The sequence below is a fragment of the Mustelus asterias genome, chromosome 18 (genome assembly GCF_964213995.1).
Source record: "Mustelus asterias chromosome 18, sMusAst1.hap1.1, whole genome shotgun sequence".
NCBI classification, from domain to species: domain Eukaryota; kingdom Metazoa; phylum Chordata; class Chondrichthyes; order Carcharhiniformes; family Triakidae; genus Mustelus; species Mustelus asterias.
In genome coordinates this window covers 86353491-86370434 of record NC_135818.1, presented here as the reverse complement: position 1 = coordinate 86370434, position 16944 = coordinate 86353491, and the positions used below count along the sequence as shown (strand labels likewise).

General features: G+C 42.0%; 1 protein-coding gene and 1 non-coding gene across 2 annotated transcripts in view; one reads left to right on the top strand and one right to left on the bottom strand.

The window, feature by feature from the left end:
* hhipl1 (HHIP-like 1) overlaps positions 1–14986 on the top strand; it is a 31431-nt gene extending 16445 nt beyond the window's left edge. Inside the window, exons 4-9 of the mRNA XM_078234505.1 lie at positions 2910–3238; positions 3948–4074; positions 5338–5483; positions 9958–10039; positions 12381–12463; positions 13807–14986. Coding sequence (XP_078090631.1) covers positions 2910–3238; positions 3948–4074; positions 5338–5483; positions 9958–10039; positions 12381–12463; positions 13807–14408 — 1369 coding nt within the window. The 3' untranslated portion in view covers positions 14409–14986. The remainder of the gene's footprint in view (positions 1–2909; positions 3239–3947; positions 4075–5337; positions 5484–9957; positions 10040–12380; positions 12464–13806) is intronic.
* Positions 2621–2819, bottom strand: LOC144507438 (U2 spliceosomal RNA). Its single transcript, XR_013500110.1, has one exon. It is a non-coding gene; the product is annotated as a U2 spliceosomal RNA (small nuclear RNA).
* Positions 14987–16944: the final 1958 nt, after the last annotated feature.

Sequence of the window (16944 nt, the reverse complement as noted above, 5' to 3'; positions counted from 1 at the left end):
CATTTCAACTGGTAGAGTGACTTTGCAAATACAGTTAGTGCAGTCAGTGAAAGAGAATTAGGAACTTGAAATTATAAAAAAGCAAGCCTTGCGTTTTATATAGCATTTCTCAAGACTAAACAGTGGAACAGAGTATAAAAGAGACAATGGGAGCTAATCGGAAAGGCATGGGGGATTTTCATCTACAGAAAATTGGTAAAATCAGATGGGCAAAGATAGTAAAGATGAGGAGTTCATAGAATGTTTTCAGGATAATTTCTTAGAACAGCATGTTCTGGACCCAACCAGAGGGCAAGCTATACTCAGCCTGGTATTGTGCAATGAGATAGGATTCATTGATAATCTCATGGTGAAGGCACGCCGAGGCAGCAGTAATTATATGGTTGAACTTTACATTCACTTCAAGAAGAAGAGTGCATCCACGAATAGTATTTTAAACTTAAAAAAGAGCAATTATGAGAGCATGAAAGTGAACTGGCAAACGTGCTTAAGGGATAGACCAACAGAAATTCAGTCAGGAGCTTATGCTTCAGTTGTACAGGGCATTGGCGAGACCACATCAGGAGTATTGTGTGCAGTATTGGTCTCCTTATTTAAATTATATGTAAATGTGTGAGAAACAGTTCAGAGGAGGTTTACTCGACTAAGACTAGGAATGAGCCGGTTGACTTATGAAGAAGGGTTGAAGAGGTTAGGTTTGTATCCACGAGGGTTTAGAAGAGAAAGAGAAATGACTGGATCAAAACCTTCAAGATCCTGAGGGTATTGAGAGGGCAGATGTAGAGAGGATATTCCCCTTGTCAGAGAATCTAGAACAAGGTGTCACTTTTTAAAAATAAGGGGTCGCTCATTTTGGAGTGGGTCTTGAACATGGAATGTTGTGACTCAGAGGAAAGGGTGCCAGCAATTAGTCATGGCTATCACACAAGTAAATGACAGTTGTTGAAACTGTTATGTTGAAACTCCCATGGAAGGTGAATTTCACTCCCAATGTTCTTTTATGAATGTTTGCAAACTATCAAACTATGAATGGGATCATTGCAGCCAAAACTCATATTCATAAGAACATAAGAACATAAGAAATAGGAGCAGGAGTAGGCCATCTAGCCCCTCGAGCCTGCCCCTCCATTCAATAAGATCATGCCTGATCTGAAGTGGATCAGTTCCACTTACCCGTCTGATCCCCATAATCCCTAATTCCCTTACTGATCAGGAATCCATCTATCCGTGATTTAAACATATTCAACGAGGTAGCCTCCACCACTTCAGTGGGCGGAGAATTCCAGAGATTCACCACCCTCTGAGAGAAGAAGTTCCTCCTCAACTCTGTCCTAAACTGACCCCCCTTTATTTTGAGGCTGCGCCCTCTAGTTCTAGCTTCCTTTCTAAGTGGAAAGAATCTCTCCACCTCTACCCTATCCAGCCCCTTCATTATCTCCCCTGATATCAGAGCTTCCTTTCTCCATATGGAACTGCAACTAATTGTGGCATCTTTACTGACCACATTTGAGATCAATTATTTCAGCACAGGTCACAAATTGAACTGTATACATGTTAAACATTGTGCTGCTTTGGTTACCACACATGTAGATTCTTCCTAATTGCCCTTGACCAATCTAAACTGATATGTTACAAAGAAGAAAGGCATTTCTGGGGCTGTGTTCCTTGGAGAAAAGGAGATTGAGGGGAGATTTGAGGTTTACAAGATTATGACAGGTTTAGATAGGATAGACAAAGAAAAGCTGCTTTCATTAGCTGATGGTACAATGAATAGAGGCATAGTTTCAGATTTTGTCAAGAAATGTGGTGGGGGGGGGGGGTGTGGTGGGGGCACGGTGATGTGAGGAAGAGTTTATTTGCACAGTGAGTAGTAATGATCTGAAACCCATTCTGTACGAGATGGAAATAAACTTTCAGGAGATAGAACATGGAAATGGGACTGACTGGAAATTTATAGAGAATTGATCTGGAATCAGTGGGCTAAATGGCCTCCTTCTGGGCTATAATGACTCTATGACAGAAAATATTTAATGAATAATTTTTGTCCAGAGTCTCAATGGGTGGCACAGTGGTTAGCACTGCTGCCTCACAGTGCCAGGGACCTGAGTTTGATTCCTGGCTTAGGTCACTGTCTGTGTGGAATTTGCACGTTCTCCCTCTGTCTGCATGGGTTTCCTTTGGGTGCTCTGGTTTCCTCCCACAGTCCGAATGGCGTGCTGGTTAGGCGCATTGGTCATGCTAAATTCTCCCTCAGTGTACCCGAACAGGTGCCGAGTGTGGCGACTAGGGGATTTTCACAGTAACTTAATTGCAGTGTTAATGTAAGCCTACCTGTGACACTAATAAACTTTAAACTAGATCTTTCTTCTTTGCTTGAATAATAATGTGGTATTTCCAGCATTTTTCTCCTTTAAATTAATCTTTTTCCCAAATTTTCATTTACCTCTCAGATGAAATTGGATACATATAAACAAGAGTTTCAACCTTCCCAAACTTAAAGGATATATATATTTTTATTTTATTCCAATTCAATCAAATCAAGTCCAATTCAGAGTCTCAACAAGTTGAGACATTCCCGATCCAAGCTGACAAGACAGGGCTCTCACCTCCTGTCTTGGGCTTGATCTACATGATCCAAGCTGATTGGAGTAGGCATAGCTCCTCCTCCAAGGCTTGATCTCATTTGCATCTTAACCAAAAGGCCGAGATGCTGCTTTTAAAAATTGCTTCAAATGAAGCTAAAATGTAACCTAATGACTTCAACCAAGCGCAGCATGTTGATACTACACTTGATCTTCGCCAAAAGGCCGAGAAGCGATATTACTAAATGAACCAGCATGTTAAATTTTAAATGTAAAAGTGTTACTTGTCACTTTTGCAATTTAATCTGTGTCTCCACAACTCTCCAGGTCAGCCTTACTGGGCAAAGTGCTTCGGATTGATGTCAACAATAATAATCGTGGTCCCCTTTATAAGATTCCACCCGACAATCCATTCATCCTGGATTCAGATGCACGGCCAGAGGTTTATGCCTATGGTGTACGGAATATGTGGCGATGCTCTGTGGATCGTGGTGACCCTCAAACAAAGGATGGGAAAGGAAGAATCTTCTGTGGGGATGTTGGACAGAACAAGTTTGAAGAAGTAGATATTATTGAGAAAGGGAAAAATTATGGCTGGAAAGCAAGAGAGGGGTTTTCATGCTATGACAAGAAGCTCTGTGCTAATTCCTCCCTGAGTGAGAAACCATTTTTTAAATGCTCATCTATGGTCTTTGAACCCAGATAAATCTTTTCATCGTCAGTATATTTTCAGACATATTTCCCAACATCATGTGATCCCATTTTATGTGGCACCTTAGCAAAAGCATTTTGGAAATCCAGGTACACTACATCTCCTAGTTCACTTTATCAACACTATTGATCACACCCTCAAAATACTCTTAACAAATTTGTCAAACAGGTTTTCCCTTTAATAAAAACATGTTGATTTATTCTAGTCATGCAATGCTTTTTTAATTGCACTGTTCAGATTTCCTTAATAATAGATTCAAGTGTTTTCCCAACAACAGATGTTAAGTTAACTGACCTGTAGTTCACTGGTTTTTCTCTCCTTTAATAATACACTTACTCTTAACAATGCACTGCTTATGGGCAGGGACTGGAGCTTTGAGCTGACATGAACAGGGAGATAATAGAGATGCATTGACACTTGTGCCCACCTATACCCATGTAATTAGGTTCCAGTTCCTCACAAACTCCACAGGTTCAGTGCAGACCATGTGTATATCAAGAGATTATAAGGATTGAACCAAAAAACTGTATATTCAATATTCCCTGGCTATTTGAAAAAGAAGCATATCCTTTATTCACAATGACCTACCTCCATTTTTCTCCTCACTGGCTGACTGAGACATTTAACACTTGCATTGTTTTGTTCTTTAACAGATGATGTCCTGCCTATATTTGCTTATCCACATAGTGTTGGAAAGTCTATCACTGGGGGTTATATTTACAGAGGCTGCGAATCTCCCAACCTCAATGGACTCTACATATTTGGAGATTTTATGAGTGGGTAAGTCATTAACAACAGACCTGTATGTATATTGACATAATAAACACAGAGAAGAAATGGATGTCAAGCATTGGTGGAAATGTTGGGCGATAACCAAAACTATAGTCTTTAAGATTCTGGTTTTGAAGAGGTTTTTAATGGAGAAGGGGAAGAGACAACAAGGATGAAGTTTCTGAAGGTCAAAGTAGTTGAAGGCCCTGACACATGCTGGAGTTAGAGGTCAGTCAATGCATAGGAGGCTAGAGTCTTGGCACAGGTTAGAATAAAGGTCTGGAGGAGGTAACAGAAATAGAGTGGAGTGACACCATTGAAAAATTTGTAAATGAGTAAGGGATTATAATTTAACTTCATTTGACTCAATTTAAGTTAATATTATCAATATTAACCTGTTGGGAACAACCATGGATATATAGACCAGGCATGCCAGTGAGCATTGTCAAAGGAGATTTAGGTAGTTGGAAGTTTAATGGTGATTGGATTGAGAGCACAAGCATTGGGCCGCAGAGGAACTGTAAATTGAAAAATACATGAGAACTTGTGCAAAGGGAAATGGAGGGCAGACAGATTGCAGAAGCTGATACAGCCAATTAGATAGTTGTAGAGAATGTGATGACACAGATTTTGAGAAGGAATTGTGCAATCTATAATGAAATTGGTTTCGAGGCCAATGAAACTTAACTGTCTGGTCAAGAGCTGAGGAAGTCATAGAGTCATAGAGGTTTACAGCATGGAAACAGGCCCTTCGGCCCAACTTGTCCATGCCGCCCTTTTTTTAAAAAACCCTAAGCTCATCCCAATAGCCCGCATTTGGCCCATTTCCCTCTATATCCATCGTACCCATGTAACTATCTAAATGCTTTTTAAAAGATAAAATTGTATCCGCCTCTACTACTACCTCTGGCAGCTTGTTCCAGACACTCACCACCCTCTGTGTGAAACAATTGCCCCTCTGGACACTTTTGTATCGCTCCCCTCTCACCTTAAACCTATGCCCTCTAGTTTTAGACTCCCCTACCTTTGGGAAAAGATATTGACTATCTACCTTGTCTATGCCCCTCATTATTTTATAGACAATAGGAAGAGAATCTTAGCTTTATTACATAGGAATGCTTGGCATTGATAATAGATGTTGGATGTAGAATGTTCCATTTCCTTGCTATAATCTTCGCTTAGCTGAGCCTAAAATTCACATGCAAAAATATGGCCTTGAGTATTCATGTTATTTCGTCTGCTTGTTAGCTTACTGCTCTTCTCCCTATACAGACGTCTACTGGCACTTGCTGAGGATTCTAGAACAGGGAGGTGGCACGATTATAAAATCTGTATGGGAAAGGGTCAGACATGCCTTTTCCCAGGACTCTTGAACAAATATTATCGGTACATTATCTCCTTTGCTGAGGATGAAGCAGGTATTTCCATCTGTCCAACGTATAGTCTGATTTGCACCACTTTATTTCTAATATTAGCTTAATAAAATCAGTAACTCAACATTTAATTCTGAATAGGTCATCGTTCACAATTCTCCTTCTCCATATCTGTGATATTTTCTTGATTCTGGGATGAGGCAGATATAGCATTTCTATTTAGATGTATTTTCTGCCTCCCAAGTCCATCTTTACAGCAACATCATGTTTGAATCCCTCCAATCATAAGAATCATAAGAACTAGGAGCAAGAGTATGCAATTTAGCCCCTCGAGTCTGCTCCGCCATTTAATACGATCATGGCTGATCTCATCTCTGCCTCAACCCCACTTTCCTGTCCATTCACCATAGCCTTTCAAACCTTTACTAGTTGAAAATCTGTCTACCTCTTCCTTAAATTTACTCAAAGTCAAAGAACAAAGAACAATACAGTACAGGAACAGGCCCTTCGGCCCCCCAAGCCCATGCCGCTCATGTGCCCACTAGACCATTCTTTTGTATCCCTCTATTCCCAGTCTGTTCATGTGGTTATCTAGATAAGTCTTAAACGATCCCAACGTGTCCGCCTCAATCACCTTGCTTGGCAGTTCATTCCAGGCCCCCACCACCCTCTGTGTAAAATACGTCCCCCTGACATCTGTGTTGAACCTTGCCCCCCTCACCTTGAACCCGTGACCCCTTGTGTTCGTCACCTCCGACCCCGGCATCCACCACTCTCTGGGGTAGTGAATTCCACAGACCGTAAAATTGGGAGTGAAAACTCGCCCAAAAAGCGGATCAGGAGCTCTCCCATTTTCATGCTAGCTGGACACTTAGAATCATTCTCGTAAAATTCCACCCTCATCTCTGGAATCAACCTAGTGAACCTCCTCTGAACCGCTGCCTCAAGTGCAACTACTTTCTTCCTCAAGTAGGGGGACTAAAACTGTGCACAATATTCTAAGTGCGGTCTCACTAATGCTTTGTACAGTAGCAGCAACACTTCACTACTTTTATATTCTATTCCTTTAGCAATAAATGCCAAGATTCCATTTGCCTTCCTTATTACCCGCTGTACCTGCATACTAATTTTCTGTGATTCATGCGCGGAAGCACCCAGATTCCTCTGCACCAAAGCATTCTGAAGTTTCTTTCCATTTAGATAATAATTTGCCTTTGGATTTTTCCTACCAAAATGGACAACCTCATACTTACCCACGTTAAACTCCATCTGCCAAATTTTGCCCCATTCACATAACCTATCCATATCCATTTGTAAATTTCTTATTTCATTATCGCGACTTACTATCATGGTTTAGCGTCATCTGCAAATTTGGCTATGGTACCTACTTTCCTTGCATCCAAGTCATTAATATAGATTGTATATAGTTGGGGTCGAGGACCCAACCCTGTGGCACCCCACTAGTTACATCTTGCTGACCAGAAAAAGAGCCATTTATCTTGACTCTCTGCTAGTTGGGTTGACTTGAATATCTGACAAATTTGTAAATGTGTAAGGGATTTTAATTTAACTTAATTTGACTCAATTTAACTTAATATTATCAATATTAACATGTTGGAAACATAAGCATATCAATCATGGATATCATATAGACCAGGCATGTCAGTTGAATATCTCCTTAATTATCGGTCACAGTTCATCAACTGTTCTACATTTAAGCCTGCCTTCCCAGTCCACTCGGGCCAAATCTGTCCTCGTGCCTATGTAATTTACTTTGTTTAATTCCACAATTCCACTGTGGGACTCGAGATACTTGCCCTCAAACTGAATTTGAAACTCTAGCATGCTATGATCACTCTTCTCTTGAGGATCCTTACTATGAGATCATTTATTAGCCCTACCTCATTACACAATGCCATGTCTAGAATAACCTGATCCCTTGTTGGTTCCGCAACATATTGCTCCAAAAAAAAATCTCTAATACGTTCAATGAACTCTCCTTCAAGCCTACCCTTGTCAATTTGATAATTCCAGCCAATATGCATGTTAAAATCACCCATGATTAAAAGTAAATTTTATTTATTAGTCACAAGTAGACTTATGTTAATATTGCAATGAAATTGCTGTGAAAATCCCTGAGTCGCCACACTCCAGTGCCTGTTCGGGTACACTGAGGGAGAATTTAGCATGGCCAATACACCTAACCAGCATGTCTTTCAGACTGTTGGAGGAAACTAGAGCACCCGGAGGAAACCCATGCTGGCACGGGGAGAACTTGCAATCTCCACACAGAAAGTGACTCAAGCTGGGAATCGAACTCAGGTCCCTGGAGCTGTGAAGCAGCAGTGCTAACCACTGTGCCACCGTGCCATATCTTCCTTAGAAGCTCTCAGTATTTCTTGGTTTATACTGTGTCCCACTGCAGAACTACTGTTTGGGGATCGTTAGATTACTCCCACGAGGGACTTCTTTCCCTTGCTACTTCTTATTTCTACCCAGACTGATTGTACATTTTGGACTCCAGTGGCTATATTATTTTTCACTACAGCATTGATCTCTTCCTTAAATAACAAATGCCCCACCTCCTTTTTCTTCCTGCCTATCCTTCTGAAATACTGAGTACCTTAGAACATTCAATTCTCAAACCTGGCTTCCCTTCAACCACATTTCAGTAATCATCACTAAATCATACCCATTTGTCTCTATTTGCGCTGGTAACTCATTAATTTTGTTCCGAATGCTTTGTGCACCCAACAAAGTTTCTTCCCCACCACAACAATGGCTAAAGTCACAATTCACATCCTATTATTATATTTGACTCTGGCCATGATGATCAATTCTTCACCATTTTTGATCTGACTGCAACATTTTATATAAATGACCACACCACCCTCCTCCAACATCTTTCCTCTGTCATCCAACTGGGTGAAATTCCTGTTGCAGGATTCCATTCTTATCTATCCAGTTGTAGCTAGAGAATCACCTGCAATTATATTTTTTCCTGCTTAGATTACCCCAAGGAATTATCCTTGGCCTCTTGCTATTCCTCATCTCTCCGCTGACCCTTGGCAACATTGCCTGAAAACACAACATTGGGTTCCAAAATGCTGGCGACTCCCTACCTCACTACCAGTTTGTCAACTCTTCTAGTGCCTGATTTATCAGGCTGCTTGCCCAGCATTCAGTCCTGGATGAGCAGAAACTTTCTTCAACTGAATGTTAGAAGACTGAAATTATTGTTTTCAGTCTCTGCCACAAGCACCTTTTTCTAGTTACCATCTCCATATATCTTCCTGCCTATTGAACAACACCATTCGCAGCCTCGATGTTTTTGACCCTAAGATGTGTTTCTGACCACACCTCCACACCATTAAGACCATCTACTTTTGTCTGTATCACATTACCGTCTCCATCACATCTCAGCTCATCTGCTGTTAAAACCACCATCCATGCCTTTGTTAACTCTAGACTTGGCTCTTTCACTGCTCTCTTCGCAAACAAATCTTTCTTGATAAAGCTCCTGTGAAGTTCCTTTGGTCTGTTGAAAGTGCTACATGAAAGCAAGTTATTGTAGATCCCTATGCTTCCATTTACATAATTACTGACGTCAAGACTGACCACCTTAAATCCTATTTTTAACTTATTCTTTCGCAGGATGTCAAAATTGTTAAAGTTTATCTCCCTCAGTCCCTCCAGCCTCTAACATCCAATAGACTTCTAAAACCTAACCCAGATTATGTCAGGTTTGGCTTGGCTCAGTCATATTACTCTTGCCCTTCAGTCAGAAGTTTCAATCCCTCTCCAGAAATTTGACCACATAATCCAGGTTGACACTTCTCTGAAGGATAGAAGGAATGCTGATCTCTTAGAGATGCTCAGGAGAGTGCTGTCACTGAGCTAAGGCAGACATCTCCTTCAGAAACAAGGGATCAGGACTAGCTCATTCAGCCCCATGAGCTTGCTACAATCAGATCATTCCATTTACATGCTCCATATCCCATGCTATCCTTATTCAACAAAAACCTGTTGAATGCAGTCTTGAAAATTTCAGTCGGTATAGCAAGGTTTTGAAGGAGCAAGTTCCATATATCCACTGTTTGGAAATGTACATCCTACGTTTATTCCTAAATGGTCCAGCTCTAATTTCAAGATTGCAGAGAGGGCACCCCACCTTCAGGAAGTGCCATTTTTCAGATGAGATGTCCTAACTGTCTAAACACATGGCATTATTTGAAGAAGAGCAGGGAATTATCTTGGTGTCTTGATAACAAAGAGTTTAGCTGGCCTTTTGTTTCAGATCTTCCAGTGTACACTTTGACTGTTCTTTTTGCCTACATAACAATGGCTAATCATTGACAAGTAATTTATCAAATGTGACATAGCTTGTGCTATAGAATCACATCCCATGTAGCAACCCACTTTAGCCTTCTCAAGATGAACAGTAACATCTGAATCTGTAGATAATAATGAAGTCGGAATGTATCCACAGCTGTCTTTTCCAAAACATTTTTCTTTCCAGGAGAATTATATTTCCTGTCCACGCGGATTCCTACAGCTACATCGAAGACTGGAATGGTTTACAAAATAGTTGACCCTTCACGGTAAGGCACAATGACAAATTTGTATGATAAAAATAAGTACTAGTGGAGAGGTGGAGTGCCTTAATGATTGCTGTGCATCATGTAGGTAAATATACCTGACTCATAATCTGCACACTCATGACATTATAATTTAAAGTGCTTGCCTCAAGAGAACAACATCTTCCAGACTCTGATCTGCTCTTAGTCTATATGTTGGGAACTAACATTTGTAGGTGTGTAATAGTGTAACACGGTGATCCCAAAACCAAAATAAATTTACCAGTGCATCTAACTTATTCACAGAATGTGACTCTCTTAGGGCCTGATTTTACCAAGACTTTGCGCCCGTTTTTGGGCGCGAAATCACAGTAAAGTTGGGCGTCGGGCCAATACCACGATCTGCACCCGATTCCGAGCAGATTACGGCTTTACCGACACCTGATTTGGGCCCGCGCCCAAATCGGGTGGCCCGACGATTTAAATGCATTAGCATGCATTTAAATTGACTTAATGAACCGCGCGCCCAACCCTACCGCCAAATCCCACTTTACCGTCTTCTGGCCCGATCCGGATCCGCGCTTTTAACGACCTGGTAAATAAAAGTCTGAAGTCGTCGCTGCAGCTTCCGAAGAGCGGGCTCAGAGCCTGCAGCGGCTCTCTGACCCAGGTCATCCTCTGGTTGGGGGGGGGAGGGCGGGGAGGGGGAGGAGGGGGGGGTGGGGGGTGGGACGAGGGCGGGGAGGGTGGGACCCAGATCATCCTCTGGTCTCTTGCCCCTGCAGGGAAGAGTAATCTGTGGCGGGTAGTGTAACAGTGATGGTGTATCCCTTTACAGGCCCAGCTTGGTCCTTCTCCAGTGTCTCCTCTTGGACTTGTACTGATCTTGTTGCCGGTTTTCATGCAGATCCACTGTGGAATCGGCCGGTTCTGCTTCATCTTCTTAGCGAGGAATAGCTTCATCCTGAAGGTTTTGTGGGATGGCATGGCCGCACGTCCACTCTGGCAGGAGGGATTTGTTCCTCCGGTGGGGAGGAGGGATCACCCGCAGAGTGGCGGCGGGGCAGCGAACCCCCCCCCCCCCCCCCCCGCCCCCCTCAACCAGAGGATGATCGTCAGAGAGCCGCTCTCTCCGCTTTCTGCTTTTTTTTTCTTTCACACCCGGGCGCGCTCTGTCAGATTTTTTTTGAACTGCACATGCGCAGTTCAGAGCTCCGATCGGTCCGCCAGCGCTAAGCCCCGCCCACTGCGCGAATCGGACTGGAGCCGGCAAAACGCGTATGGGCGCGCTGGAAAGAGGATTCCAGGCTCGGATCTATTTGACACCCGGATTCGGCACTTAGACTCAAAATGGTAAAATCAGGCCCTTAATCTGACAGAACATTGATAAGTCTACATTTTTGGTGTGTAAGTCACTCTTTTTATTCCCAGAGCTTGCTTTTGGAGGGAAAAATTATCTTCAGCCTCATTCCTGTAATGTGAAAACACCTCAACAGAAAGGAATTAATTAAAGAGGGAATTAATTAAAGAAAATCCTAAAGCCAGGTGAACATTTGGAATATGTAGTTATGTGCTGCCAGTAGGGAAACCTGAACACTGGGAGGATATACTGTGCACTTGCACAAGTGAATTTTATTGAACATACATTCATGGGATATGCATGATTTCCTGATACATGCTCATGCCAAGCGAAGCTCAGTCTATGGGACATGCCACCAGACTTTTTTTTACATCCTAAACATAAGCAAGTACTTCTCCCAAAGCAGTTTATTTTCCAATTTCTCTCTTACATGTGTGAAACACTGATCCTTTCTGGCGTCCCTCACCTGAATTTGCCATTGTTCGTGGTTAAACCTGGACAGCAAGTGTCAATTGAATGTTCAACGACTGGACTTTCACAGCCAATTCTGATCGTGTCTTTACAAGTGACTTGTACACATGTGCACTTACCAGCAAGAGTCACTGGATAGCAATCAGGAGTGGGAACCCTGACTGATATTTTTTACTGCCTAAGACTACATACTTTCAGTTGTCACCCATTAACTTACAAGGGATCAGGTCCTAAGCCATTCCTTGGCCTACCACATCACACTATTTGGTTCATGTACATTCTGTCATTTGGTAGAGCTCCAGCCCTTTGAAGATAAAAGCCAATCATCGATTCTCAATTCTGGGAGAAAAAAGTATTCTAACTTGGCACTATATTTATGTCAAGTAGATAATGTGCTATTTGTTTAAAAAGGTATTTAATTCAAGTTTTAAACCCTGCGAACGCAATGAAAGGAAACTTCAGATGCTTTCTTGGATGTTGAAATAATTAAATCCTAATTTTTGTGCTGCATCCTACCACCCCTCACCCCCACAGGAGGGCACCGCCCCGAACATGTCTTTACAACCCCTTATCAGTTAAAGTGAAAAGCCGGCTCATCAATTTTGTACCTAAACCAAGTAAGTGTGCTACTCTTGGTAGGTCTTTTTTCTTTGAAGTACAATCCTTTATTGTCATCAACGGGATCAACTTTTGACTCTAGAAGGCTGGTGACTGCTATTTGCAGATACAGAGCTGTAGGCTGTAACAAAAATGGAAAATATACCTGTTGTAATGGCCTTGTATTGTAATTGATGCAATTGAAATAAATGTTGCTACCTCCTCAGTTTGTGCAGCTGGCTTTCTAGCAGTGACACTGGGGCAACTTGTGTTGCCTCTATTGGTTTGTTTGAAATAGGTAACTGTGTAGAAGAGAGCTTTACTTTGCATTCATCCCATGCTATTTTTCACCTGGGGATATTTGATAGAGCATGATGTAGGATATCTTGCTCCGTATCTCTCTAGTGTACTCTCAAACATGGGGTTGGGAAGGACGTTGTCTTCTACATCTGATCTGTGGTGCATCTGACTTTGATTACTTCATAAGACAGTTTAGAGGTTTTATTGAACATTGATAGTAATACCTGACCTGAAAATGTTTGACAAGATAGTGCATAGGGAGATTAACTTACATCTGTTTCACGGGTCTGTGCCATCTAGTGCTAGATTCCTCTACCCAATGAAAATAGCTTCTCTCTATCTACCCTCTCTGTCCTCCTTAATAGCTTTAAAACTTCTTTCAAATTACCCTTCAAATTACAGGAAAAACAACCTCAGTTTGTGTAATTTCTCCTCGTAAGGTAATTTTTTGAGTCCAGCTATCAGCACTCCCTCCAAGGCAACATATTCTTCCTAAAATACAGTGCCCAGAGCTGCTTATGTAGTTCAAGTGTGATCTAACTGGAGCCTTGTGTAGCTGAAGCATGATTTCTACCCTCTTTTATCATAACTCTCTAGATGCCAGAGCCAGAAATCCATGACACTTTTCAAATATTTTCTATACATATTCACTACAATTAATGAGCGATATACTTGGACCTCTAATTCTCTTTGGATCTCCACTGTTCCTATTTTTTCACCATTTAGAAACTACTCTGTTCTTTCCATATTAGGGTCAAAGTGGCTGACTTCACATTTGCCTACACTGGAAAATAATTGTCATATTTGCTGTTCTGTATTACACTTTTATAAAGTCACTTCTGTCACTTGGTTTCATTTTTCCTTCTAAGACTTCTTGCCAAGATAGAGCACACAATCTAGGTTGATGTGCAAATGGAGTGTTGCATTGTAAGAGATTGGAGTAAGCCGAATGAGGCATTAAAGACTCCACATGCCTGTTATTATAAATGTTTCCAATAGACTTGAGAAGGTGTTCTTTAGATATAATTCTTTCTTTAAGTGGAAGTATTCTTTGTGCATACAGAGTTGATAGAACGCCCTAGGAAGAAGCTTCCAAAGATCAGATCTAAAGCAAGGCAAAGACCCAATCAACGACAAGAGGGAAACACCCCAGACTGGTTCCAGGAGCTCCTCAAGACTTTAGAAATGTTGCAAACAGAATGGGATGCTGGTGTTGATCAGACAGCAGCTACTTCAGCACCAACCCCTGCTATAGCACAGACAAATACTGCCAGGAACCAGAGCAGTCAGGGCACAGCACACAGGAGACCGCAAAATACTCCTTCAAATGGAGCAGTGCGTCTAGTGGATGAGCATGGCAGGACAGACCGTGGAAGGGTGGAGATTTACATCAATGGAGTATGGGGGACAGTGTGTGATGACTTGTGGAACAGCCAGTCGGCTGCTGTTGTGTGTCGCCAACTCGGATTCCCATTTGCCATTAAGGCAAATCGGAGAGCTGAGTTTGGACAAGGAACTGGACCAATTCTTCTGGATGATGTGGAATGTGAAGGAAATGAAAGGAGCCTTTTGCACTGCCACCACTCAGAAATTGGGGAAACCAACTGCTCACATCAAGAAGATGCCGGTGTAATGTGTGGGAATGCAGAAAGTAGCTCTGGATAATTCTAATGCGCAGTTAATATTGCAATGCAATCCAACTGTGAAGCCAAAATCAAGAATGATTTTTCCAAAGCAGATACGAACATGTGATCATGTGAAATAGGAGCAGAAGTCGGCTATTTGGACCCTCAGGCCGGCTCCGCCATTTAATAGCACCATGGCTGATCTGTTTGTGTTTCAAGTTCCACATTCCCATCTACCACTGATAACCTTCGATTCCCTTGCCTAACAATAATCTATCTAAATACCTACCTTAAAAATATTCAATGACTCCACCTCCAATGCCTTCTGAGGCAGAAAGTTCCAAAGTCGCACAACCCTCTGAGAGAAAAAATGTTTCCTCATCTCTGACCCATAAGGGTGACTCCTAATTTTAAAATAATGCCCCAAAAGAGGAGACATCTTTTCCATGTCCACCTTGTCAAGACCATTCAGGATCTTATATACATCAATCAAGTCACCCCTCACGCATTTCTGAGGCGTGGATGAAAGTACGAAAAAGAGTGCTAAAACTGCAGCTGGCAGCAACTTTAGTGTAAAGTTATTGCAAACATCGGCACGAGGAGTTTATAAAAAATTGCAAGAAAATCGTTCTTTTTGAAGGCTGTATATTATTTTCAAACTAATACATTTTAAACGCATTGTAACCATTGAACAGAGTATTTTAATTGCTGAAAAGAGACATGTTGCCAAAACTTTTCATTTTGCACTCATCAGGACAAACATAAGAATTTTTTATTACCTATTTCACGGGATGTGGGCATCACTGGCAATGCCATCATTTTTTGCTATCCCTAATTACATTTTAACTGAGTGAACAAGAACAAAGAACAAAGAACAAAACAGCACAGGAACAGGCCCTTCGGCCCTCCAAGCCCGCGCCGCTCCCTGGTCCAAACTAGACCATTCTTTTGTATCCCTCTATTCCCACTCCGTTCATATGGCTGTCCAGATAAGTCTTAAATGTTCCCAGTGTGTCCGCCTCCACCACCTTGCCTGGCAGCGCATTCCAGGCCCCCACCACCCTCTGTGTAAAATATGTCCTTCTGATATCCGTGTTAAACCTCCCCCCCTTCACCTTGAACCTATGACCCCTCGTGAACATCACCACCGACCTGGGGAAAAGCTTCCCACCGTTCACCCTATCCATGCCTTTCATAATTTTATACACCTCTATTAAGTCTCCCCTCATCCTCCGTCTTTCCAGGGAGAACAACCCCAGTTTACCCAATCTCTCCTCATAACTAAGCCCCTCCATACCAGGTAACATCCTGGTAAACCTCCTCTGCACTCTCTCCAAAGCCTCCACGTCCTTCTGGTAGTGTGGCGACCAGAACTGGATGCAGTATTCCAGATGCGGCCGAACCAACGTTGGTAGTGACTAACGTTGGTTACAAGTGACTTGGTAGGCCATTTCAGAGGAAAGTTAAAGCAATTGTTGTGGGTTTGGCGTCATATGTAGGCTAGGCCAAAGATGGAAGATTTCCTTCCCTAAAGGATATTAGTGAAGCAAATAGGTTTTTACAACAAACAATGATAGTTTCATCATCACCATTACTGAGATCAGCTTTCAATTCTAGATTTTATTAACTGATTTAAATTCCACCAGTCATTGTCGTGGGATTTGAACCTGTGACACCAGAACATTGGCCTGGTTTTTGGATTATTAATCTGGTGAAACTACCATCACACCACCATCGCTCCAATAGTCACAACAATTTATATTGCAAGTCAAGAGGGGCTAATTTGTTGGCAAGTTGCCTGATTGACTGAGGTATGAGATGTGATTCTGTGATTGGGTTGCACTTGCTGAACAATCCTGAGTACACTAATTTCTACATCAACAACCAATCGAGAACATAATGTGACTCATTTATACAAGAAACAAGATACATTCATACATAGGGAGCTATTCTCTGCAAACAAAAGGAATATGTTCAAGCCTTGCACCTTTTTAGAATTATCTGGTGCTTGGAGAACCTCCTCATGGTATGCCTTGACCAGTCAGAGTCATCTTGCCAACCAACCAGCACCCTTTTCCTCTGTAGTATAATTTTTTTCCATTCTTTCATGGGACATGGGCGGCGCTGGCTGGCCAGCATTTATTGCCCATCCCTAGTTTGTCCGAGGGCAGTTGAGAGTCAACCACATTGCTGTGGCTCTGGAGTCACATGTAGGCCAGACCAGGTAAGGACGGCAGATTTCCTTCCCTAAAAGATATTAGTGAACCAGATGGGTTTTTACAACAATTGACAAGGGTTTCATGTTCATTAGCAGATTCTTAATTACAAATTTTTATTGAATTCAAATCCCACCATCTCCCACAGCGGGATTCAAACCCAGGTCCCCAGAACATTAGCTGAGTTTCTGGATTAACAGTCTAGCGATAATACCACTAGGCCATCGCCTCCCCGTTTGAAATTTGGCATTGTTATATTTGTCCTGATGAGTGCAAGATGAACAAACCTGTCTCTCTTTTCAGCAATAGTATATTTTTAATCTGGTCTTGTGTACTCTTGGCATATATGGACAACAGTCA